This window comes from Maniola hyperantus, chromosome 13 (assembly GCF_902806685.2).
Source record: "Maniola hyperantus chromosome 13, iAphHyp1.2, whole genome shotgun sequence".
Lineage (NCBI taxonomy): Eukaryota > Metazoa > Arthropoda > Insecta > Lepidoptera > Nymphalidae > Maniola > Maniola hyperantus.
Genome location: NC_048548.1, coordinates 3,704,495 through 3,731,071, shown reverse-complemented (window position 1 = coordinate 3,731,071; position 26,577 = coordinate 3,704,495). Strand labels below are relative to the sequence as shown.

Below are 26,577 nucleotides of genomic sequence, written 5' to 3'. Positions count from 1 at the left end.
AAAAAATTGGTATCTCATTCATAATGTTCCTTACGGAAAAGGATAGCGCTAGATCCAGTTAATTTAGAGATTGTGTTCAACAGAATTAGCAACGCTATCTAATATTATAATATCTATAAAAAAATTGGTAGGAATCTAAAACTAGTATTGTAATTTGAATAAAGCTAATTTGGAAATTTAGAATAAATTACGAAAGTTGTAAAGACTATCTATATATCTATAGACGTCTAATAGCCGAACACTCCCGATCGCCAAGCTTAGGCAGTTGTTTAGCATAAAAGTCGGCCCACGCCCGTTCGGTACCCTCATTCCGTACATTGTCTTGATTACGTGACTTTTGAGTCCACCAATCACAACAAAGCATTCTCCCCTGCCCCCGCCAACATTTAACGCGATTTTGTTTTCATGCAAAACCTTGCATATGCGTAATCTTTAGGTTGAATTCTCTGTTTATTTCTAAACAAATCGATCGCAAATGGTAGGTATTGATTAGCGAAAAAAAATATCAATAATAACAATAACGAGACCTATAACTCGCTTTCAAACATCTAAAATATTTCTACAGTCGAAAAGTACAATCACAATAAATACTATAACTACAAAATGTTTGTATGTGTATTGTTTGTTACGTCTTTTCGCGTGTGAATCGAAACTAGCTGGACTGTCGTGATTACTTGGTATTCTATTCAAAGAGCTGGTGGTTAAATTATGTACAGGATTTTACTCTCCTTAATAAAAACACGTCGTTTATAAGGTTGTAAAAAACTGACTATGCCCCACTACCATTTTCACTTTCATTACCATTTAAAAATTTCACGCCATTCATTACCATTTTCATTACCATAAAAAAAAATTAAGGGCGAACACAGAAAAAGTTTGTTTTAAATGTGCAATCAGATATATTTTTTGTTTTTAAAATATGAAGTCATATTAGGCAGAATAATAATAATAATCCATACCTACTAATATTATAAATCCGAAAGAGTGTCTATCTGTCTGTTAGCTTTTCACGATCCATCGGTAGGGCGATTGTCTAAAACCTGCATCAATCATTATTACAATCTCAATTGTTTTGATTGGCTGAATTTGTGCGATTCTTGTTGCAACAATGCATTGTAACCAATAGTGAGCGAGCATTAACCAATCAGAAATGATTGCGATCGTGACATTGTAGCTGTCAAACAACCGCGGTAGGGCCACAGTTTAACCGATTTTGACAAAATTTGGCACAGAGATAGCTTGCATCCCGGAGACGGACATAGGGTACTATTTATCCCCATAAAATAAAAGAGGTCGCACGGGATTTTCAAAAAAATTAAATCCACGCAGTCGCGGGCAGCATCATTTATTTTGTGCGGAGAATGCTTGCATACCGGAGTATACCGGATACAGGCTACTCATCCCGGAAAACCAAAGATTACCACGGGATTTTAAAAAACCTAAATCCACGCGGGCGAAGTCACGAGCATGATACCTAGTTCTCGTTCAGAATTTTCTTAATACTACAACACTAAGAAGCCGAATCAAAATCTTTTAACATTTAGATGTGATTTTAATAATTATTAATGAAATCAGTCTGAAGATAAAATCCTCAAAATTTTACTACCACCAGCTATTTTGCGGATAACGATTACGCTCGGCGCTCTTAACTATAAAATGGGGTTGCCAAAATAGATTAATTTGAAATCGAATGACATGGACTCATATTTAAATCGATGACTATCGATTTTGGCTTTTTTATATGCAAATAGTTATAATTATTAGGTAGGTATTTTGAAATGCTTAATTTTTTTAAATCGATTCTCTTGTTTCTCCCCAAGTTTTATTTCATGGTGAGTTGGACGAAGTTTCGATCGAACACTTTGACATACTATACGTCTACAAGCAAGACTACCAATCGCTACGAATAGTTCTTTTTAAAAAAGTCCGAGCGGCATTGTGATAGAGAGCAATAATAAATTCACTGAGACTGAGGGTGCAATTTCAGATTTACGCAATAATGAATACAAAAAAGGATGCCCTGCGGAACAAACTAGTCTTATAACAATCAGTACCCTTATTATAAATGCGTAAGTGTGTTTGTTTGTTGGTTTGTCCTTCAATCACGTTGCAACGGTGCAACGGATTGACGTGATTTTTTGCATGGGTATAGATAAATACCTGGTGAGTGACATAGGCTACTTTTTATCCCGGAAAATCAAAGAGTTCCCACGGGATTTTTTAAAGACTAAATTCCACGCGGGCATCAGCTAGTTAAAAATAAAATTATAGCTAGTTTCACCTGGGATGATGTGAGGATTCCAATATCTAATACATCCAAATCTGCTCCGACATTTTAGAAGTTTAGAAGTTTATGGTCGAATGAAAAATTTCACATTGCACAGCATGTAACCAGAACGCTGGCAAAAACGAAGACAGTTGATAGTACTGATGATTACTGATATGATAAAATCCTATAATTTTGTAAAAGTTTACGATATATTGCAAATAAAACAATTGACTGACGCTAGAAGTCAACGAACGTTGCGTAAATAGGTCACTCGGAGTCATTGTTGCATCGTACGCGAGGCATTGACCCGAGTTTTGCACGCTATACATTGGGGGTTTGAACAATACTAAATCTACAAAATGAGGCAAATGGGTATTGGATTGTGTTTAGGTAGTACATATAACAATAATTTAACAGTATTTGCTATCGTTCTGTATACACTGTATACATGAACTCTGAAAACATCATACTTTTTGGGCATTCGCGTGTTAGCACTTTTTTATCTCGAACTTTTTGTGCGTGTGTGCTTTCTTAGTCATGACCGACCATAGACTTTCATGAGTATACTGTGAGTGTATTTGGTATAGACATGTATTGAGTTTTAGAAGTTTTGGCAACCCCACAAAGGGTACAATTAGTTTCTAAAGCTATCTAGTGCTACAAACTGGGCTATAAAGTGAAAGCGGGTACATTTATGTCATTGCGACGGAGCGCGTTGCGGAACGACTCGAGGGAGGAGCGTAGAGTGAGACAGAACCCTCTAGAGGCTGGAATTAATGGGTAATCGGGGGGAGGTACATCTGTTGGTTCGCCGTTGGACAGGGCCACGAGTCCCTCCAAGCGGCGGCACAGGTCTGCGGAGTTAGTGCGTAAATGTTGCAGGATTTCCTCGCGGAAAGGCTCCGGCGGGTTCGCGAGCATTTTCGTCATTGATTGGACTAGTTTTAGGAGCACCATCTCGTTGTACATACGGGAGTTTTCCGTTCCTTGTTGTGTGCCTGAAAATAATTAATGTTTAAAGTTACTGATTTACAGACGTAAACAAATAGTAGAATAGAGGACGTAAATATAATACCGATTAAGGACATTCCGAAGAAAATAGTGTGATTACATTTTAGATTAAAGAACTATTTTTCTTCAATCTGGACGTTTTTGACGTGAACAAATTCGTGAACTGAATACCAACTTGAACTTATTTTCAAGCAAAACATTCCAATATACACGCACACCTGCAAATCTGACACTCACCTTTCTGCTTCTCGTAGCCCGCCTCGTTAAAGTAGGGTTCGGCGTTGAGGATGAGCCCCTGCAGAGACACGATGACCTGCAGCAGCGACGAGTCCTTGCCCCACACCTCCACGCCGCGCCCCGACCACGTTCCCAGTAGAGACACACACACCTGCATACAGTGTATAATTCATGAATTTTAAGTTCCCACCCGCCATATTAACTTGTTGCGTCAACTGTCATGTCAAAAGTACCAAGTTAGTATCATGACAACCCCCTGCCAGACACCCTTAAAGTTAAAAGTGTAAGGGTTTAAGGTTGTCTGGCAATGCATGACGTGATTTCTAATACTATTCCGAAGAAAAAAAAAATGTTTTTATACTTTGACGTAAGAGTTTTTACACCTTTATTACCTGTTTAAGCCACTATGACCCAAACAACCGTTCCCCCCAATGTTAGGGACAATACGCAGAGAAACTTTCAGCTTTTATAAAATAACGAAAGTCCGGCACGCGCTAGCTCTCTCTCTATTATTATAAAGGTGAATCCTACTTTTGACATGACACATAGACCTAAAATGGTGCGTGAGTTCTCATTTTGTACGAACTATACAAGATTAATGTATTGTAACAAATTGCAATACGGATGATGCAATATCGATGAATAGAATAGATCGATCGCTGTAACGATGCATCGATCGATTGTTAATAACGCGATGAATTTACCACTGACTCGTGTGCGTCGATCAATTCCATCATCCGATTAATATCGATCTATTTGGGGTCTTTATTTACAAAAAAAAAAAATTGGGTAGTGAGGGATTTTTTATTGAGGCTGTGCAGCTTCCTTAACCGTCTTATGAAGGCCGCCAATTATAAAATTTGCTCGCCAACTTCTTGTGGCTGCCAGGTAAAGCAGCACTTTTCCAACTATAAGTAGAAGTAGCTTTAATATGAGGCGATGTTATGGTAAGTCTAACATACCTTGCCGTCCTCATACAGGTTGGGGTTGAGTCTATCGGAGCAATAAGAATGGTAGTGGCAGAGCGGCGGCGCGCGCGGGTACTCCCCGCCCAGCTGGACATCGAACACAAACAGGCCGCCCTCGTACGGCGTGCGCGCGGGACCCGCTATCATCAGCGATATGAGGTCGATGCGGTCTTCATAGCCACGCACCCACACCTGTTGAAGAAGGATCATTTTATGACGAAAAATGACATTAGGACGACGTTCCTGGCACTATGAAAAAAATGACGGCTAGCGTAATTTGTAACAGAGAACATGAGTTCACAAAAACTGGGTTCTTGACTTTATACCCCAGGCAGATTCACCTTGACAGCGTGGCAGCGTTGGCGGCAGACTGATCTCTTTCAGACTTTGAATCTAATTTTATTTTACTTTTACTTCCTACGGTTTTTGTACTCCAGAAAGCATGAAAACCTTTTTGAGAATTTTTAGTACTTTTTTCAGAACTCTCTATATGATTCCTCGTTCAGATTTATTTTATTTTATTTTATACCTTTCTAGATACTTTAAAACCCCAATTCGGACTCAGAGACACAATTTTAAAAAACTACGTCAGAGACCAGTCAACAGATTATATCTTACCCCAGGAGGAAGGTCGCTCTTCAGCAACTTGATCTCCCGCTTGACGGCCGAGTAGAAGATCCTCGGCTCGGAAGGCTGCAGCATGGACAGACGGAACCGATGCGACGCGGGCGCGGACTCCAGTATGTTGAATCCTTCGCCGTCGTCGGGCTTCTCCTGAGTTGCTTCAGGGTCTGTGTCACCTTCGGCTGTCGCCAATGGTGCAGTTTCACCAGAAGCTGGTGCTGGTGACGGCGCTAAAACAAAAATGAAGTATACTTAATCACTAGAATAAGGCTGAGATTTATAGAGCGTACTTTTGACTTTGTTCAGACTTTACTTTGAGTTGAACAAGACAGATTTATGTGACTTTAACTCAAAGTAAAGTCTGAGCAAAAAACGACGGAAAGGTTATTTTAGAAGGGCGTAACCAATATAATTTGGGAATGTCCTAATTTTAGATTATAGAATATTGATTCCCCCCCCCCCCCCCTCCCATAAGTTTACCGACAATTTTTATTTAATAATGCATTATAATAATAATAATAAATAAATAATTTATTTATTTAGGAAGAATATGTACATTTTACAACAAGTTTAGGTGTAATCATAAACTTTAAATCATAAGTTTTTCCGTACACCAATGTACATTCATCCTCTCATTTAAACATTTTATGTTAGTCACGCACAAGCTTAAAAATAAGTTACATCTTTAGTTTCATCATTGATATAAAGTATGAAGAGTAACGGTGACAATAAACCACCTTGGGGAACTCTGGTCATATTAAAACTTAGAACGCCGCCGTAATAACTAGAAACTATCAAACTAACGTATAAACTACTAGCTGATCCCCGCGTGGATTTAGGTATTTAAAGATCCCTATGTCAGCCTATGTCACTCAGGAATAATGTAGCTTTCTACTGGTGAAAGAATTTTTAAAATCGGTTCAGTAGTTCCAAAGATTACCCCCTACAAACAAACTTGACGACATTACCTCTTTATAACATTAGTACAGATGATTGGCTACTGACCGTTCCCTTCAGTCTTCGTGGCAGTGATAGTAGAAGTCTCTTTGGCGTCCGTATTGCTAGTTTTGCCTTCCCCAGCCTCGTCGTCCTGATTAGCTATACTCACTACCAGTGCACCGTATTGACTGAAATGGAAAGTTTATTACTTTTATTGTAACTTTGGAAACTTAGCTAGAATAGATTCTTTCTCTAATTCGTTATTAGCGAAAGCATCTATTCTTTTTCCTTGAGACGGAAAGTTTCCAGTATAGTGTCAGTCAACTTTTTGAATTATAGCCTACAAGATTTAGCACGTAAGTTGTGTTTATCATATTGCGATAATCGATTGTTGTGATTGGCAGAATTAATGGTGTTTTTGCTATATAACAGTGCATTTTATACAATAATGGAAGAGTATGATCATGTCATAAGGCAAATGCGCCCATTTTTGGCCAAGGTTCGACCATCAATGTGATAATATTATAAAAATAGTAATTTAGTAACTAAAATAATGCAAGTATCTATTTTTGCGAAGCTTTTCGGATTTGGAAGCCAGAATAAAAGAGAAACTCATAATTCAAAATACCCTATATGTCTGGTTTATTGCAACTTGAATTTTTTACACAGGCTCAACAAAAGTGGTATGTACAAAATAGTGCCTGTTTCTTTATCTATGACTAGCTTATGCTCGCGACTTCGTCCGCGTGGACTACAAATTTCAAAACCCTATTTCACCCCCTTAGGAGTTGAATTTTCAAAAATCCTTTCTTAGCGGATGCCTACGTCATAATAGCTATCTGCATGCCAAATTTCAGCCCGATCCGTCCAGTAGTTTGAGCTGTGCGTTGATAGATCAGTCAGTCAGTCAGTCAGTCAGTCATTCAGTCAGTCAGTCAGTCAGTCACCTTTTCCTTTTATATATATATAGATGACAATTTGAATACCTACAATTTCTTTTATTGATTGACGTACCTCAGCCAAAACTCGTTGTCAACTGGTATATAACAACTCTTTGGTCCCAAATTCTGATATTTACATTACATTATCATTATAGTCCGTACAAAATGACTCCTCATGCGCCATTTTATTCCTATTCATATACAGCAACAGTTCGTAAGAGAGAACATTTTGAAATGAATGAGTGAAGCAGGTACAGGTGACAAAAAGACCATTTTTTCCTAAGTTCCTTGCTTAAATAATTTCGTGTGCAATATGAAATATAGAGATTATTTGATTTGATTACATCAGCACAAATATTTGACACTGGCATCGGTGTAAATAGATAGGTCTATGCATGATAAATGCATCAAGGAATATGCCCATGAATATTAAAAGAAATCATTAATTTTTCGCGAGATTTGACGGCATTATTATCAACTAAAGAGTCAATCTATATTACGCGACAGGTCGAGATAGCAATCGGGGTAGGAACGCCCCGCACACCCACACAGCCCCCGCTAACCCGGTGCGGGCGAGCGCGAGTGACGTGCGGGTGTGCGGGCGTCCCCCTGCCTCATAACCCGATTGCCATCTCAACCTGTTGGGAACTATAAATACCCGGGTCTCTCCCGTCGACTAAATCTAATTTTGCAATCTATCTATATAGGTAAATTCTTTATTGCCTCAAAAACACACATTGACAACCAGATTGATTTTATGAGCTCGATTTTTTATCCGTGAAAGCCTATCTATACACATCGATGACTACGGGTAATCTACACCTAATGTTTCATGTTATGTTATGTTAACAGGTCATTTACAATATCACAGTCATGCAAACAAAATTTTATATTTGGACTTACACAGGGGGTCACAAATACGCAAAACTTACATTAAACAAACTTATAATATTAACATGTTACACTACGCGACAGACACTAGGTCTATTTCATTTTGGATCCACTCACAAACTAATGTATCAAAGATAGAGAAATTAGGTTACCACTTTTTTATTGAGTCATCTACCAAAATGAAAATCATAAATTAAACTAGTTACTCGGCAAAGGGGATATGTGGTGCTATTGGATTTCTAACTACTCAATTAAAAATATACTAAAACAATAGAAAATAATAATAAATTAATGGCTCAAAGATATACTATTTTTATATTGGGTTATAAGGCGTTTTTTCATAAATAATAATGTAAAATTGTACTAATAAAACTCATAAATACTACACATCAAAAATCTAAATACATACAAAAATTTTCAGACTCGCATCTTTTTTGAAGGCTCTAAGGCTAACAGACTAAAAAGCTTTTTTACATTCAAGAGCCTTTTTCTCGGGGCTTGTAGCCCTAATAAAAGACTCTTCTATTGAAAGGGTTTCAAAAAACCTAAAAGGCTCACGTCGTTTCTTTTTTGGCTAAAGGGCTGAAAGGCTCCGAGCCCTTTAGCCTTTTATAGAGTCTTAGTTTTCGGAACTTGGAACCCTATAATAAGATTAGGGGAGGAGGTTCTCAATACGGTTGTAATTATAATATTAACACGTTTTTATTAACTCGCTTTCTTGTCGGTCTGTTTGTTTGTTTGTCTGTCAAGATATAATTCGACTAGTTTTAGGTAAAACGTTCCAACTATGATATTAACTAAGTTTAAAAAATTAAGCGCTATTCCTTATTTTTACAATAAGTTGTGACTATGAAAACTCAAGACCTTTGTTTAATATAAGTGATGCGAATTCATATTTTATGACTTGACGATAGCATTCTAAAATTGATAAGTTTGGACACAAAAATGCTGTACATTGCACATATAAAGACATCACGTTTAGAGCAAATCGGTTATACAAAAATAGCACAAAAACATACACTTATCATAAAAAAAATATACAACATAAATTCTTCAGACATATAAAATAATAAAAGCAACATTGAAGGGAATCTGTACATAAACAAACCAGCTTATTGTGAGTACAACCTTCGCACAAGATCTATAATTTAATCGCTTTAAAAATATCAAAATAAATTTAAATACGACGTTTATACGGCGCTTGGGATTAAAACTCTAATAACGGAATGATGTTTATAAATCAATGACACTATACCATATACATGTTACGTTCATATTACAATGGCAACTAAAATTCGTGCTTGTTGATGAGTAAGACAAAAGATAACTACAGGCACCAGAGTAGAAGAGATAATTTTTAAGAATGTAATGACCGCCAAAGTTTTTGCAACTAGCATGGACACAGCATCTTATAGCTAATGCATGTATCGGTGAATCTATGCATATACAAAGGATATCAACACCAAGGTACAGCTTATGCTGGTTTTCTAAACTATGTAGACTCCCACAGAAAGAATTTTGAGAAATTCTATAAGTCAATAAAAAATTCACAGTTGCAGTCGCAAGAAAAAGCATGTATAATATTAGTTGTAACTTATAGTATTATGCATTTTGCAATGTACAGATAACCTCGGGGAATGCAAAGGATGGGAGAAAAAATAAAAATTGGCGGCTCACATTGAAAAGTGGTAGGGTAAGTTCTCTGCGGTCGCGTTTTGCTTTTTCATTAATCTGTTAAGGAATTCGGCCAGCTCTTGCGGCCTTCTCCTGCGGAAACAAATCGGTGTTATCCCACATTTGACGGTATTCCTATGGTGACTTAAAACTAGAGTTTTATAACTATTCGAAAATTAAGGCTAGGGACAAATATAGCGGATTTTTGCAAGCGGAAAAACACGCTCGGGATTTGAGGGTAAGTTCCGAACCGCGTTTGTTGCGTTGTTTTCATATCGCCTCTTTAGACATTTTACATAAATGTTTACAAGTACGCTTGTTAACCCGCCCTAGCGCCGTGTTTTGCTAAAAGATCTCAAAACGCACGTCAAAGTCGGCAAACGCGCGTCAACACTACATACACTGTCAATTGCCTTAAAAATATAGGCAACAACAATGTACAGTACGCGGCCAAAAGTGATGAACATCGGCCTTTAGAATGACATTTCATCTTTGTAGAGCGTTGTCTCTGTCACTCATACTCATATGATGCTTTGTCGGTCTCAACGACCGAGACAGTGCTCTACAAATCGGCTGTCTCCTTCTAAAGATCGATGTTCATCACTTTTGGCCGCGTACTGTAGTATTCAGAACAGTTCAGACTAGTTAACACTTAACCGGGCGTGTCAGTCGCGATTGCACGTGTACTGCTTTGTTTTTTTGCTAGTCTGCTAAAAAAAAATAAGAGAACGGGAAAATGTAGATGTATTTATGTTAGATATCGATTTAAATGTTGATGTTGATATTGAGGTAGAAAGCACGCAATTAAGGATTCATTTACTGTAGAACCTGCACGTACCGCGCGTTAGCGCCGTCTGAACATTTCACACGTGTCGACGCGCGACAAACGAAGTACCATCTGAACTTAGCCTAATTCGGCATCTTGTTCGCACAAGTATAGCGCTTCTCTAATATTTCAATAATATAAAATTCTAGATTTGTCCCTAGCCAGTAAATGAAAAAATGCCCTACATACCTTAGCTTAGGAGCATATCGGCTTACGACTCGTAACATTGAAATATTTCACATTGCGGAAGATCAGCGGAATTACGCTAGATTAATTGTCCTCTAAATCTATAGAGCGCACTTTGACTTTGCTCAGACTTAAGACATTGTTAAAACGAGACAATATTATATCGCTGGCATAAATCAGTTTTTAATCAGTACCCTTATTATAAATGCGAAAGTGTTTGTTTTTTGGTTTGTTGGTTTGTCGTTCAATCACATCGCAACGGTGTAACGGATTGACGTGTTTTTTTGCATGGGTATATAAATACCTGGAGAGTGATATAGGCTACTTTTTATCCCGGAAAATCAAAGAGTTCCCACGGGATTTTTAGAAACCTAAATCCACGCGGACGAAGTCGCGGGCATCAGCTAGTATGGCATAATTTCGTTTTAACTGAAACTTAAGTCCGAGTGAAGTCAAAGTACGCTCTGTAGATCTCAGCCTGAGTCAGTAGGACATGTGAAGTGAAGCGCAGCGTCCGCTCCAGAAACATACCGTCGTTTAAGTTCTAACATCACGCAAGTCAAAATTAGCAACTTTACAGGAGAGCGAAGAAACTAAGGGTAAAATCTATAGAGCGCACTCGGACTTTGCTTGTCTAAGCTTGCTTGATATAAGCTGTTTTTAAGGCAGAGTTAAAACGAGACAGATATATCTCTCACATAAATCTGTCTCGTTTTAACTCAATCCGAAGTCTGAGCAAAGTCAAAGTGCGCTCTATAGATCTCAGCCTAAGCTCTTTCCCGAGATTTGGGTTTGTTATGGTTGCTTTTTTATTACTTTGGAATTTTTTTTGTTTCTGACTGCCCAAAACGATTCTCTGACGAAACGCTTTGTAATATTTAAAAAAAACTTACGTGGTATTACGAGCTTAAGCGACGATACCGAAATAGACGTCAGATCATTGATAGATGATACAATTTTACCACCTCATCTTTCTGTATCTGTCACCTCCCACCTATAAGACTACAGCGTTTACCACAGACCAGGGATATAGTCAAAAAGTCGTTTGAGAAACGTTAGTGTTAGGGTCTTGGACTGTAGTAATAAAATGATGTAATTTTTTGCATAGCGGTAGTTTATGGGGCTAGAATTCATTATTAAAGAGAATGATTTTAAAAAAATCTAGATTTTTATTTATTTTTACCATGAACGTCACGCTCTACGGAAAGCAAATAATGACGTCACATGCTGTAAACGACAATTTTATTTTATTTTTAAATATAAAATAGAACTTTTTCTGCGGGAAAATATTTTTATGTTAAAAAATTGAGAAATATTTGTTGTTTATGGCATGTGACGTCATTAACAGCTTTCCGTACAGCGTGACGTTAATAATTAATTATGTTCAAAATCATGATTTTTTTTCAATTATTCTAGCGCCATAAACTATCACTATACAAAAAAAAATCACTTTATTTTATTACTACAGTGCAAGACCCTACTAATCAATCAATAATAATATAAAGCAAAATAGTATGATAACGATGTCATACCGGCTGACTTCGGCGTGCGCTTTGACAAGCTGTCGGTGTATGAGGGAGCACAGCTTGTAGCACACGTTCCGCGCGCCGCCCTCGCCGTCCACGTCCGCGAGACCACCCGCTAACAAAAAAAAAAAAAAAAAAAAACCGGTCAAGTGCGCGTCTGACTCGCACACGAAGGGTTCCGTACCATCGTACAAAATAAACCTAAAACTTTTATGTAGAACACTGCAAGTTAATGACGGACAGCGCCATCTATATTATTTTTTCCTGGACACATTTTAAGTTTGTTATGTAAACATGAATCCACGGTTGTTCGATTTTTTTTCCTTTACTTGTGCTATAAGACCTACCTGCCAAATTTCATAAATCTAGGTCAACGGGAACCCTATCTTTTCCCTAGATTTTCTAGACAACGTAGTCTGTAGACAGACAGCTAGTGATGCTATAAAGGTTCCTTTTTCTTTTTGAGGTCCGAAACCCTAATCTAAATATATAAAAGGAAAAGGTGACTGACTGACTGATCTATCAACACACAGCTCAAAACTTTACGGATCGGGCTGAAATTTGGCATGCAGATAGATATTATGACGTAGGCATCCGCTAAGAAAGGATTTTTCAAAATTCAACCCCTAAAGGGGTAAAACAGGGGGTTGAAATTTGTGTAGTCCACGCGAACGAAGTCGCGGGAATAAGCTAGTAAAACAATAAAATTATTAACTTTACCGTTTTCTGATGTGGCATTATCTTGAGCAAAATTAGTTCCCGAACTGGACGACTGTGCCGATTCAATGTTCAAAAAGAGAGATTTCTTTGGTGAATCGCTTTCTACCTGAAAATGTTAAGATAGTGTTCAATCACCAAACCGTGATATATCAAACAAAATTATAGAGTTATTTTTTTTTAAAGAATACTATTAGCCATTTTTAATGACTAATATTCCCCTTTCCTCTCCAACTAAGCGTCAGGCTTGTGCTAGGAGTAGGTACGACAATAGTACAACGGGCGGGGTTTGAACCGTCGACCTTTCGGTTTTCAGTCCACTCCTCTACCCGTTGAGCTATTGAGGCTATTATAGAAATAACTATGCAGATAAGTTTAAGTTTTCCATTTGAAGCGCTGTCTGCAGAGTGTACAGTGCGACAAGGCTCTCTTGGCACTTGAATGACATTGACATGGGGGCGCTGGTGGAGAACAAAGGCTTAGAATATTCAAACATGAACAAAGGGGACACTTGACGGCAACATTAGTTCCGTTTTTGGTCACGCGCCAAGATAGCCTTGTCGCACTGTAGATGTTTGGACAAACTTCAGCTTGTTTTAGACATTGGAATGAATATGAAGATGTCTCTGAACAAGTTCAAAGTTTTCATAAAACTTAAACTTATTGAAAAATCCTATTACAATAGTATTATTTAAATGATAAGAAAGCTTAGGAATGAGTTGTTTATCAGCTTTGTGTTAGTTATAATTAGTTTAAGTGATTTTGTAAAGTGGTGATAATAAAAAGAATACCCGGCTGACTTTGTTGTGGGCTCTTCTCAGACCTGCATGTCTCGCTCTAATTGGTTAGTCGAAGTGCGATAGCGATAAGTAGGTGTTTGCTTCGAGAAAGTATTGGAAGTGAACTCTCCATTACTCCCTTCATGGTATAAACTTACGTCCATAGGTTCCACAGTAACATTGGCGACTACAATAGGTTTGAAGGGCTTATCGTCCACCATGATGGTGTCGAGGTCGTCGAGGGGCGCCTCGGTGGGAGGGTCGTCAGCATCGGCAGGCGCGAAGAGCCGCGCCAACTGCTCGTGCACGCGCCGCTCGCCCGCACGCGGCGTGCTCGCGCCGCGTTCGCGTACGCGTTCTAGTAAACCCTAAAAGAGATATTTGAAAATAAGCATCCACGCCAACAAAGGTTTGCACTTTCTGTCATCATTATATATTTCATACAGATAAACAATTTTTATTATATGATGCCTGCGACTTCGTTCGCGTGGATTTAAATTTTTAAATCCCGTGGGAACTTATTGTTCTTCAATCACGTCGCAACGGACCAACGGATAGATTTTTTGGATGGGTATAGGTAAAACCTGGAAAATGACATAGGCTACTTTTTATCCCGGAAGATCAAAGAGTTCCCACGGGATTTTTAAAAGCTTAAACCCACGCAGACGAAGTCGCGTGCATTAGCTAGTTTCTAATAATGCATAGGTAAATAATAAAATACCTAGTAGAATAAAAAAAATGGTAAGCTAAGACCTATCGAAACAGTTATTACGGCAAAGCAACCTCACCAAGAAGTGGTCCTCATGAAAGAAAGTGGTTCCCATCAATCGATCCAAAAATCGACAGTCTTTGTACAGGTTTAGCAATTTCCGCATTATCTGAAATGCAATGTTTAGTTTCAGGTTCAGTCAAATCCAAAAACTATAATTTCATTACCAAGCTACTACTTGACCGCTAGAAGTTGTGTCAATTTAGAGTATCTGCATCCTTTTCTTTTAACAATGCTAAAAAGGGACAGAACATGAACTTTACATTTAAAGACTCTAAATTTTAGTGCACGCAACAAATTTAAACAGTAGGCTCGCGACTGTGCGCTAAAATCACGGGTTTTACATCAAAAAATAAAATTTATAACTGTCAAACTGCGTCCGTCCTTTTCATATTACATTAGTATGAAGAGTATGCAAATACTCTAAAATTAGGTTGTGCTCAGAATCAGTACCAATGGTTTGGCAGTGAAAAATGCTTTGCGTTTCACTTCGCCAGAAGTCGGCTGCCCATTAGGGAGAGGACTTCTTGAACTGGGTCACTCTTAATTTGTTGTGAATTTTGTTTTTGAAATTAACAAAAAAACTAGTCAACTGCGAGTCGAACTCTCACACGAAGGGTTACGTAGCACCGTACAAGATATACCTAACACTTTTATGTAGAACATCTATATTGTGATACAGTAAGTTAATTTTACATTTTCATTTTTTTGGTGAATTTTAATTCACAAATTCACGATTTTCGGATTTTTCCCTTTACTTGTGCGTATAAGACATTTTTACGCTAGTACCCTATAGCCTATAGATTTTGCTTCCCCCGAATTGACAGATACGACATACAGACATGAAGTGATCCCATAAGGGTTCCTTTCTTTCGAGGTACGGAGCCCTAGAAAAATGAAGGCCTACCTCCTGGCTCTGCAGCGTAGGATGTTTGGCGAAGATCTCCTCGAGGCGTCGCATGGCCACTCGGCCGCGCTCGATGTGCGCGGCCACCCGCGGCTCCAGCAACTTTGGCACTGCGCTGTCCGCTGGCACTAGCGCTGTTTCCTCGCTCGGACTGCTTGCGAACACTGAGGGGATACAAAATAAATTTACTATACTCTATCTCGGAGATAAGTTAGTATAGGGCTTTCTATGTTACGTAATCCCATACAAATGACAAAGTAAAAAACTCAAAAACATCTAAGGCTGAGATCTATATCACTTTGACTTTGCTCAGACTTAAGATTGAGTTAAAACGAGACAGATTTATGTCAGAGATATACATCTGTCCCGTTTAAACTCTGGCTTAAGTCTAAGCAAAGTCAGAGTGCGCTCTATAGATTTCACCCTAAGATTTCGATTTGCCGATGATATCATCATCCCAAGTTCGTTGCAGGACCTTTAACATAACATGCTCGATGGTATCCTAGTTCCACGATGCTTCCCAATTATTATTATAGGTTTACGGTTGAACTTGGAGTCCAAGCTTAAGTTAAATTACTGGTCGCTCCAGGGCCGATCACTGTTGATGGCTCAATTCTCGCAGCTGTCCAAGCAATACGTACCTTGAGCAATTTTCCCGATTGGGTAAGAAGAGTTTCGAGAAGAAAATCGATAGGAGAATACAGCTAGGCTGGGCAGCATTTGGTAAACGTCGTCGAGTCTTTTCATCGCTCGTACCACAAGGCCTGAAGACAAAGGTCTTCAATCAGTGCGTCCTGCCAATAATGACCTACTGTGCTGAAATATGGACACCGTCAGCGTGGCTAGTCTGCCAACTCCAGCAAGGGATTTCTTTGAGGGATAAGTCCGAAACTAAGTTCGCCAAAGCAATAAGTAACGGGCATAGCTCTCAAGTGGTGTGTTGGAGGGCCGATGGACATTGACAGGTCCTCTATTGGAGACTACGTCTTAGCAAACGGAGTGGAGCGACGATATCCGGAGGAAGACTGGCATCGATTGGTTGATAAAAAACAAAGATAGAACATGTTGGTGCTATTTACAAGAAGCCCATGTCCAACAGTGGGTGCTCTGCGTTTGCTACAAATCTTATGATCCCGAGTAATTTGATCCAATATTTGTTATAGATGAATTACCTGACTGTAGGAAGTATTCACGTCAGACACGTCAGCGGTGCGAGGCTCTGAGACTTCTGACCCCGGCTCATTTGGTCCAAATATTTGTCAAATATTATTTACAAAGAGAGTTGGTCATGTTCTGTTACCTGGCTGTGGGGGGTGCTCTTCGCTGGTCGACCTCGCAGGAGGCGGCACATCAGGGGTGCGAGGCTCGGGCACAGAGCTCTGCGTCTCCCACGAGTCTTCTGACCCCGAGCCGTCTGAGCCCAAAAACTCGCCGTCTTCAGAATCGTACTCCCCAACCTGTAAGACCTATAGGTGTACTGCTTGACTGAGACGGCCATGCTTGACATGGCTTATATTCTTTTCCAAAAAAGTATAAGCCATGTCAAGAGAAAATGCGAGTGGTCTTTTCTTCAGACAAACGCTTTCGCCTGTTTTCTTTCTGGATATTTTTGGATCTGGATCTGGATCTATTATTTATTTTACTGTAAAAAATCATTGCTCTACGGCTTAGAGCAATGATTTTTCACAGTAAAATAGATATAAAATGTCCCCATGTTTTCCTTTTTTGAAGATACATTATCTTTATATACAGGCACGAGAAGCCTTACAAAAAGGTATAAGTACTAACAAATGTTCAATTTCCAAAGGGGTTTGAATATTTTAGTATGGAGCCTATCCTATCTATATGTCTGCCATGTTCTTTCTTTTTTAAATAGCGGCTAAGCATTAAACCTGCAATAAATCAATAGACAAAATCTTCCAAAGTGTCAAGTTTCCGAAATATAAACTATCAAAGTCGTACTGGTGACTAGATTGTTGTACTGATGACTCCACCAGTACAACTTTGATAGCTTATAATCTCGGTGATAACTGATACTAAAGTGACGCTTTGGAAGATTTTGTCCCATACAATACTTGTTTTTATTGATGCCAGCTGTTGATTAATATAGGTTTTATGTGTAGCCGCTATTTTCGGAAAAAGTAAAATGGCGGACTACTAGCCAGGCAAAAATCTTCAAAGCCCTTTATCTATTTTTTGGTTTGTCAACTTTGTGGAATACTATTTTTGTCCAGAATAGTCGTTCTATACCTACATTTAATTCAATGGTATAGCATAAAATACTTTTTTGAGCATCATTAGAATAGGATCCTCAATAATCAGTACCTTATAAAGATCCTGTGGCCAGCACATGCTCGTGTGTCCGTCGACCCACCACACTTTGACACGTCCAGTTGGGAAGTTGTCTATGACCTACACAAAAAATATACAAATATAAGTCCCGCAAACTGCTATTGCGCTGGAACCATGTCTCATTAACATCGAAATGACGTAATATTGACGTCAGCCGAAATAAAAATATACCATCAGCTCGAAACTTCAGTCTAGTGCTGACGTCACTAAAATGGCGGCCACACGCATTAGCAATTTGCGGGACTTATAAAACCTAATATTATAAAGGCGCAAGACTGTTCGTCTGTCTCGCAAAGGAAATCCTGAATGAAAAGAAGCTGAATGAAGGAAATGCAAGTCGGAGACGACTGACATCAGATGAGTCGCACGGAGCCGCTGGATTCAGGCGGCGCAAGACCGTGGCGTGTGGAAGTCCCTACACAAGACCTATAGCCAGCAGCCTATCAGTTTGATGATGGCAATAATAATAAATGACTAGCTTATGCCGGCTACTTCGTCCACGTGGACTGCTCTTTCAGATCCCATTTTACCCCCTTAGGGTGTTTGTGCACTCATCCGTATTCGATTCGTATTCGTGATTATTCGAAGTGGCTGTCATACAAATACGTACTCATTCGATTCGTATTTTTACGGAATCTGTGATTTCACGGATGAGTGCGGTACGGAATCACAGATACTAACCGAATACGGATGAGTTCACAAACGCCCTTAGGGGTTGAAATTTTAAAAATCCTTTCTTAGCGGATGTCTACGTCATAAGCTATCTGCATAACTTTCAGTCCAATCCGCCCAGTACTTTGAGATGTGCGTTGATAGAACAGTCAGTCAGTCAGTCAGCTTTTCCTTTTATATATAAAGATAGATGAATTAAAACATACAAATATAAATGCATAAATAAGATTGTGGCGTGTGGAAGTCCCTACAAGAGACCAATGTCCAGCAGTGGACGTCTATCGGTTGATGATGATGATGATGATGAAATAAATGATATTGACCTGTCCCGCAGTGCAGTTGGCATCCTCGCCGGTGAAATTGGCGACGCGGATGACGACGGTCCCCGGCCGGTACTGGAAGTCCGGGTGGTCCTTCAGATCGTACACGCTCATCTCGCTCTCGTATAACAGTTGGGGCCTAAGAAAAGTTATTGTTACAGTTCTTACTATACACGAAGGCGAGTGGCTCATGCTTGTGTTTAAGTCGTAACGGTATAAGGTTGGTACACTGAATGTGTGCGTTTGCGAGCGCTTGCTCGCGACTGATTGGTCCGACATGCACGCACACTTACACAATACCCGTGTATCCGACGTAACCACAAGTAAAGTCCACTCGCCTGTGTGAATTGCAAGAACTGTATCAAAAAGAAGAATTGCCGAATAGGGTATTTAACACCAAGCGAGAAAAAATCTATAAACACGATAATATTAGTAATACGCAACCGAAAAATGTTAATTTCCGTTTATAAAATTATATAACGAATTTTATAATTCATTTTAAAGATTTCACTTTTTTTTACTTGTTCTACAAACATTCTAAACACATGAAACTGTAGCCGCTATGATCAATTCTAACTGTGACGTCACATGGATTGTAATTCAAACGTAATTAAATAAGAAAATGCCGTTTTTTACCAATCCGCGTGACGTCATGACAGCTCATAAACCTAAACAGAATGGCGGCTAGCGTTTTCGCGGGGGAAATACAAAATTAAAATGCATTTTTATTGCACTTATATTATCGAATAATTTTTTTGTAAATTTTTCGGTAGTTTGTTATGACCTTAGGATCAAATTAGGACACTTTCCAAAAAAGGGTAAAATACCCTATTTCACCCAGCGCGTACAGAAAACAAATGGCATTTCCGCAACTGTATGATGATATGATCAATTGGGTATTTGACTACATCAAAAATAAATTATTTCTCGGTGATAATTAAATAGAGGGTCTTCCAAAATACATAAAATCCACGTCCTTTGTTGGTTTTAAGTGTAATAACCATTTTAAATTATCTATTAAACTAAAAAAGCACCTCAAATGATTGTGACGTCACACACCGGTATTTCATAGAATATCGCATACTAAGCGCGCGTTTTGACGTTTGATAAAATGTTACTGATTTGACTAGTTGTCAAATACAGTATTGTAATACAAATATACTTACACAGGATCCTCAGAGCTCGTGTAGGTGCGGTACCAGTTGACGATAGCCGTGCGGCCGTGGTGGTCCACGCGCTGAACCACCCCGTACTCACGGTGTTTTAACTGAAACATCACTTCGGACGTCATTTATGCCTTGATTGTACGCACATTGCTGAACTATATAACCAGTAGTTTGCCCCGAACTAATGCTGAGATCTATAGATCGTACCTTGACTTTGCTCAGACTTTTCTTAGTTTTAAAACGAAAAACATATTATAATATGTATGTCCCTCACATAAATCTGTCTCGTTTTAAGTCTGACTTAAATCTGAGCTTTGGAACGAAGGAACTTTGATTTTGACTTTACTTAGAATTAAAATGAGACAGAGTTATAGCTCTTATATAAATCTGTCTCGTTTTAACTGTCTTAAGTCTGAGCAAAGTCAAAGTACGTTCTATAGATTTCAGCCCAAGACCTTGCGTCTTGTTCGAGATCACCTGCTTTGTACCTTGTTAATAGTACAAGACACAATATCAATTAATTTCGAATTCGGTGTTCAACACAATAATTGCTTGGTAAAAAGATTTTGTAGAAAAAATCAGGCAGGCGCTCTCTCTCTTCAACCTAGCAGGAAAAAGTGTAATCATTTCGTTTCTATAGGCGATGCATTTAAAAACTGAGTCGTCGAGTTATCTGTTTCGCTCGCACTTACAGGTCGTAGGTAAGATAGCTCGACGCTTCAGTTTCAAATGCGTCGAATATAGACTAGATGATGCTCTAAACTTCGTCTTCGTGGATTAAGGTTTTAGTAGTAGGGAATTTTCAATTTTCTGGGATTAAAAGTAGTCTATGTTCCTCCATGATCAAAGCTACCTCTGCACCTTTGTGATGTTCGCGACTTAGTTAACGTGAATTTAGGTTTTTTAAAAATCCCATGGGAGCTCTTTGATTTTCCAGGACAAAAAGTAGCCTGTCCAGCCCTAAGATATAAACTATCTCTGTACCAAATTTCATCCAAATTGGTTAAATAAATGGGTGGTAAAGCTAGCCGACACACAGACACACTTTCGCATTTACAATATTAGTATGGATACATTGAACTTACTTGTTGGTTTTCCTCGACGTTAGCTGCCCCATTGATGACGAAATCGCCCGGAAAACATTCTTGTCCATCCAAATGGTGTATCGGGTAAAGCTGAGTTGATGGTATGCCCATTTCTATTGTTCCATCCTGCAAGAAAAAAAACATGCTGTACAAAACAATTGAAATCAATGGGGATCCACACGCAAAACTGATCTCAGAGGGCGCCACAAGAGGTGCGGCCAATGCACTGTCATCTTCATAGCTTCTTACTTAGATTAGGGAGATTTTATATGTTTTCATGGCAGTATTTTTTTTAAATTATGGCTTGACAGCTCAGTATACTGCCTCTATGACCGGTTCGCTTATGCGCCGCCTGTCGGGATCAACTGGCAATGTGGATCCCCATTGATGACCTTGAATCCTGTCCCAAACCCCACAAATACCAAAATGCCTTTTGGAACAGTCCCAGACAAACCGGAAGAATAACAAGGTTCAAAAATACCGTTGCAATCGCATTACATTTTGAGGAACTAGTGGATTCAATTTCAACCTTGTTGACCATGTCCTAACAGTGTTTGCCAACTTGACAAACCGTTGTCAGTTGACAGACTTACAAACTGAGTTTTTGAATTCACAGTTTAGGCAAAAATGTTTTGGCGACCTCATCCTGTTCTGAATCGAAACCTATTGATTAATATCAAAATGAAGTGATAATTTTTTCTAAATAAAAATAGCAAGCAATCGAGCAGGCGGGTCACCTGATGTTGAGTGATTACCGCTGCCCATGAACATTTGCAGCACCAGAGAAACCGACAATACGTTGCCGACCTTTCAGGAATTTGTTGATCCGCCATACCTGCCACACGACGTTGGCCCGGCTGGTGGTATGCAGTGTCTCGACCACGACGCGGGCGCTGCGTCTCGGCGGAGGCGCGGGCGGCGCGCGGCGGGCCGCTCTCTTTAATCTCTTGCCTCGGAGCAGTCTCACAGCCAATTGGGGAGATCTAGCACCTCTTCCAGACCCTGAGGCTGCGGATGAGCAACGGGATGACCAGGTCGCACCGCTGTGTATGAAAAAACAATTTGAAAAATCTTTAACTAAGGCTATACATGTACTACATGAATCAATTTATACATAGTATACGCATTGTAAAATAGAAAATAGAAATATCGTCACAACACCTCGAATAAATAGGCCACTCAGTTTGTGTTGGGATGTCCGCGTCGGCCCCCTCAGACACAAACTTCTATGGCACACATCTGAGGTACCCGATACCCCAATGCTGGTTGTTCAGCTTGTTTTTTACAAAATTAAGAGTATGCTACCTTACGTACGCGGTTCAAGTAAAACTAAACGCACACGGTATTTCAAAATTCCATGTTTTAAAATGCCTACAGTGAATAATAAAAGAAACGTATCTACTAAGAAATCCCTACCACAAAGGTGTAAAAGAGAAGATATAGTACTACCACTTTTACAAGTCGCATCGACAAAATTCGTTTTGGCAATAAAGTGTAACCTAAAACCGAGTATACACCAATGAAACACAAACACCTTACTGCTTGACGTGAAGATTTTAAGCACAAGAACAACAGAGACTCGTTCTTTCTAACTCATGATTCGCTTGTACAAAATATGGCGCGTAGGCAACAATCAATAGCGGATGAACATAATTGACTGAAAATATTTTCGCAACACTCAAAAATAAGATTTCTGCGCAGGTACATCGGCGTAACTTATAAAAGTAGTAGTACTGTACAGGTCGAGATTGCAATCGGGGAGGAAACGCCTCGCACACCCACACATCCCCCGCGGTGCGGGCGAGCGCGGGTGTGCGGCGCGTCTCCCTGCCTCATACCCCGATTGTCACCCGGACCTGTCGCGGTGTATACACTCACCTGTCCGTGTCGCTGCCGTCGCTGCTGGTGTTCTCCCAGTTGTCGGAGTCGTCGTCGTTGGGGTCGGCGCGCTCGCCGTTGAGCACGCCCTTGTCGCCCGCCTCGCGCGCCGGCTCCGGGCTGCGTGTGTGGGATTTACTTAGCCCACTTTAGTACAACGTGCTTTTGTTATTCAATTACTACGTGGAATGTGGAGTCAAGACATTTACTATAGATATGTTACGTTTATATAAAGTACACACTATACAGTGTGCCCCTCGATAAAGTGAGTTTTTGTGGTCTAGTTTCATCCGCTTTCGGGATTGCACTTTATCGACGGACAGCTGTATTATTAGTGATTCGTGCTTGATTATGAGTAAGACAGAAGAAACAAAACGCTCGACAGAGAAGAGATAGCGCTCTATAAATGTGGTCCCAGTGTACTAGTTTTGAGTCTTCAATTTAGATACGTATGTAAGGTATCTACTTTTTTTTACATATATCATTGGATTGGGTTGTTTTAGATAAGCTACAATTTGCGCGTATCGGCACTTTCTGCTAGGTAGAGCGTCGTTTCTGTCACTCAATCACGCTGCAACGGAGCAACCGATTGGCGTGATGTTTTGCATGGTATAACCATACCTAAAAGACCTGGAGAGTGACATAGGCTACTTTTTATCCACGAAAATCAAAGAGTTACCAATTTTTAAAAAAAAACGAAATCCACGCGAACGAAGTCGCGGGCATCAAGTAGGCCAAAATACTTAAAACTTTTAAAAGTCTTTTTCTTATTTAACTAAACTAAAATGACACGTCTAAATCTATTGCTAACCCTTTCATAATGTTGCTAGCGGAAAAGGGTGGCACTAGATTTAGACCTGTTAATTTAGTTTAGTTTAGAGATTGTGTACAAGAGAATCGGCCCCATTAAAGGACAAAGGGTTGGGATAGCGTGCATTTCTGGCATTCTTACCTGATACCAGAGTCATTCTTCTCCTCAGTAGCAGTATCCTCCTGGCTGCTGCTCACGACGGGCAGCGAGACGTCTCCCGTGGGCTCGATCTTGATGCTGGGACAGTTGGCCGCTTCCCGTAGAGCGTCGTCCAGAGATTCCAGTTTGTCATCCCGGCCATCCACCTCCATATCATTTTGCTGTAATGTAATATGTACGAATTGTCAGTTTAAGTAACATAAAAATGCAACTCCTCAATATATCGAATTAGGTTGCCTGCACATCGGATTGAAAGAGAGGTGATGCAAAATTATGTAGGTTAGGTAGTTAAGCAATAAGATTTAAACAATAGTATGTAAGACTTCTTTATTAGTATTGTTAGTCCATAAGCGAGAGTAGATCATAAGCCGGCTCTCAATAAACATCTTTCACCGTTGCCGCATTTGATTATTACCATACGGCCACAACATATCTGATGGCGACCCTTGCCAGTCGGTGCATGCGTAATCTAAGTGCGTGCACCGGCTGGGCACCGATCAAGAAGAAGACTACACAATTTTCAAAAGAATATTCAAGACTCAGCTAGAACAAAAAGAAGAACTTAATTCCACGTCCTGTATTAAAAATCAAGAAACACTAATATCAAGAAATAAGCCAAAAAAAATGAATCCATAATGAACAGAAGACATCTCAAGCTTCATTGATCGGCCCAGCATCATCGTGCGTCCAGGGTTATCCCGGCCACAACTAGGAGGTGTCCAGGGTATTCCCGGCCCAGTTCGAGGAGTCCAGGGTTTTCCCGGCCCACCAAGAAGAAAGAAGAGGCGCAGACTCCAGACCTCCGGGCCTGATGAGCGAAATCACCCCTGACGACGACGGCGATTACACGGCGGTCACGAAATTGATTAATAAAATGTGTCGCTAACAGTTAAAGTAAGTGCAATTTATCTCTCGTAATGGGCAAATAGGTAGAATGTGTAGGAATTGTAATTTTTTTTGGGTAGATAATTTAATTTTGTACGTATAGGATAGGAGAATATTGGTAATTTTTTTAAATAATAAATAATACTTGCTCCACTATCTACTCATAAGTTCCCTTCGTGCTTCATTTGTAAGATTTTATATAGTGTGTAGGATAGTTTAAAATAATAATAGATAATTAATAAATGAATAAGTAGGTACTTACTTCTTTCGTAAATATTCGGTGTTAAAATCGAAATATAATAATTCAGAGAATTATAACGGTGTCATCGCGTGGTCAACGACACACGCGTACCCGAACATTTTGTATTGTTATACGAGACAATGGTTTTGCTCGAGATGCAATTTGCAAATACAAGGAAATGAATATGAAATAAGGAGAATTTTTTCCCCTACAGACGTTTTTCGTCTAGTTTCGTGCAAGTTTTGACGATGTAAGACTATACCCGGCTTTGACAAATTAGGACTCTGCAAACCAAAGGCTTGATCACCCTTCGGCTGTAGAAGTGCTATAGGTATAAAATATACAATATTTATTTTGGATTGAGACATACTGACGTAGGAAGATGATTGTTATTTATTTGTTTGAACGCGATATTTTGCGCATATTTAGTACTTCCCCATTCAACTATATTTGTCTAGACTCTTGATCATTATCTACCGCGCTGGTGTTAGTGAAAGACCTAGAATTTTTATGAAAAGTTGAATGTTATTTAAATACTTATTGAAAGAAATAAGTTTGATGAAGACTATAAGTCTTATGAAAAATGCTTGCAAGCATGTTATGTTAAATATTTATTAGGAGAGTACGCGCCGCGTTTGTTGATTTGTTTATTTATTTGTATTATGTGAAGAAGTAACTTGAAAGGAAGATGAAGACTAGGAGAGGTTTATTTTGACTGTCCAGGAAATATGAATACCTGAGATGTTTACTTAATAATAGGTATTATTATGGGTTATAGAATAGAAACCTTATATTTACCGTCTTACGACGATGCTATACGACAGCTGTATACTTATGATGACGACTATTTGATAGGTCAAAGAATCTTTTAAAGTCGATTTGTGAAATCGATACCTCAGCTTATACATATCTAATACCTATGATGCTATTTTGAGATTATCTTATTACCTATGATGAGATTTTTCAAAACTTTTGTAAAAGTTAAATCCTTGACTGCACTTAATAGATTACGATTTTTCTAGTTATAAGTAAGGTTGAAAGTATGCCCATACGAAGTAAGAGATAAGATAAATTGCACTTGAGCACAGGAAATAACGGTAAAAAAAAATGTTTCCTTACATAATTTTAATTTTATTTAGCATTAGATTTTATTTTTGTGATTGTCATCATCTTTTCTTCTGATTCGATGTAGCGTCTAACATTTTTTTTCTTTTAAGGGGAGGGGTAACCGCATACATTTTCAGGGGAGTTGTAATATGTACGAATTGTCAGTTTAAGTAACATAAAAATGCAACTCCTCAATATATCGAATTAGGTTGCCTGCACATCGGATTGAAAGAGAGGTGATGCAAAATTATGTAGGTTAGGTAGTTAAGCAATAAGATTTAAACAATAGTATGTAAGATTTCTTTATTAGTATTGTTAGTCCATAAGCGAGAGTAGATCATAAGCCGGCTCTCAATAAACATCTTTCACCGTTGCCGCATTTGATTATTACCATACGGCCACAACATATCTGAGTAACAAATTTTTTTAGTAATGGTAAAAGAACGGTCTGGCAAATTTTATCAACCAGGTTTCCATTTTTTTTTCTTCCAGGTAGTATCCTTTTCACGTAGAAATTATAAAAAAAAACTCTGTTTCATTTATGTATGTTAATTGAATTTATAGAAAAATCTTTTTCTTTTCACTATTAATTTTTGGTAAACCAAATAAAAAAAAACAGCTCTTGTAGTTCATTTTT

At 39.0% G+C, this 26,577-nt stretch overlaps 1 protein-coding gene across 12 annotated transcripts in view; it reads right to left on the bottom strand.

Annotated features, from left to right (window-relative positions):
- Positions 1 to 2,477: 2,477 nt before the first annotated feature.
- Positions 2,478 to 26,577, bottom strand: part of LOC117987844 ((E3-independent) E2 ubiquitin-conjugating enzyme) — a 31,324-nt gene continuing 7,224 nt past the window's right edge. For 3 of the 12 annotated variants that reach the window (XM_069502657.1, XM_069502658.1, XM_069502660.1), the window contains exons 7-26: positions 23,690 to 23,868; positions 22,738 to 22,884; positions 21,695 to 21,902; positions 20,860 to 20,985; positions 19,775 to 19,875; positions 18,612 to 18,747; positions 17,590 to 17,676; positions 16,565 to 16,730; positions 15,906 to 16,028; positions 15,265 to 15,428; positions 14,377 to 14,466; positions 13,747 to 13,956; positions 12,813 to 12,918; positions 12,099 to 12,207; positions 9,558 to 9,647; positions 6,115 to 6,236; positions 5,104 to 5,339; positions 4,480 to 4,677; positions 3,518 to 3,668; positions 2,478 to 3,267 (exon numbers count right to left, since the gene is read on the bottom strand). In XM_069502657.1, coding sequence (XP_069358758.1) covers positions 2,939 to 3,267; positions 3,518 to 3,668; positions 4,480 to 4,677; positions 5,104 to 5,339; positions 6,115 to 6,236; positions 9,558 to 9,647; positions 12,099 to 12,207; positions 12,813 to 12,918; positions 13,747 to 13,956; positions 14,377 to 14,466; positions 15,265 to 15,428; positions 15,906 to 16,028; positions 16,565 to 16,730; positions 17,590 to 17,676; positions 18,612 to 18,747; positions 19,775 to 19,875; positions 20,860 to 20,985; positions 21,695 to 21,902; positions 22,738 to 22,884; positions 23,690 to 23,868 — 3,078 coding nt within the window. In that variant the 3' untranslated portion in view covers positions 2,478 to 2,938. The remainder of the gene's footprint in view (positions 3,268 to 3,517; positions 3,669 to 4,479; positions 4,678 to 5,103; positions 5,340 to 6,114; positions 6,237 to 9,557; positions 9,648 to 12,098; positions 12,208 to 12,812; positions 12,919 to 13,746; positions 13,957 to 14,376; positions 14,467 to 15,264; positions 15,429 to 15,905; positions 16,029 to 16,564; positions 16,731 to 17,589; positions 17,677 to 18,611; positions 18,748 to 19,774; positions 19,876 to 20,859; positions 20,986 to 21,694; positions 21,903 to 22,737; positions 22,885 to 23,689; positions 23,869 to 26,577) is intronic. The other 9 variants (XM_069502659.1, XM_069502661.1, XM_069502662.1 and 6 more) reach the window with 7 other exon arrangements.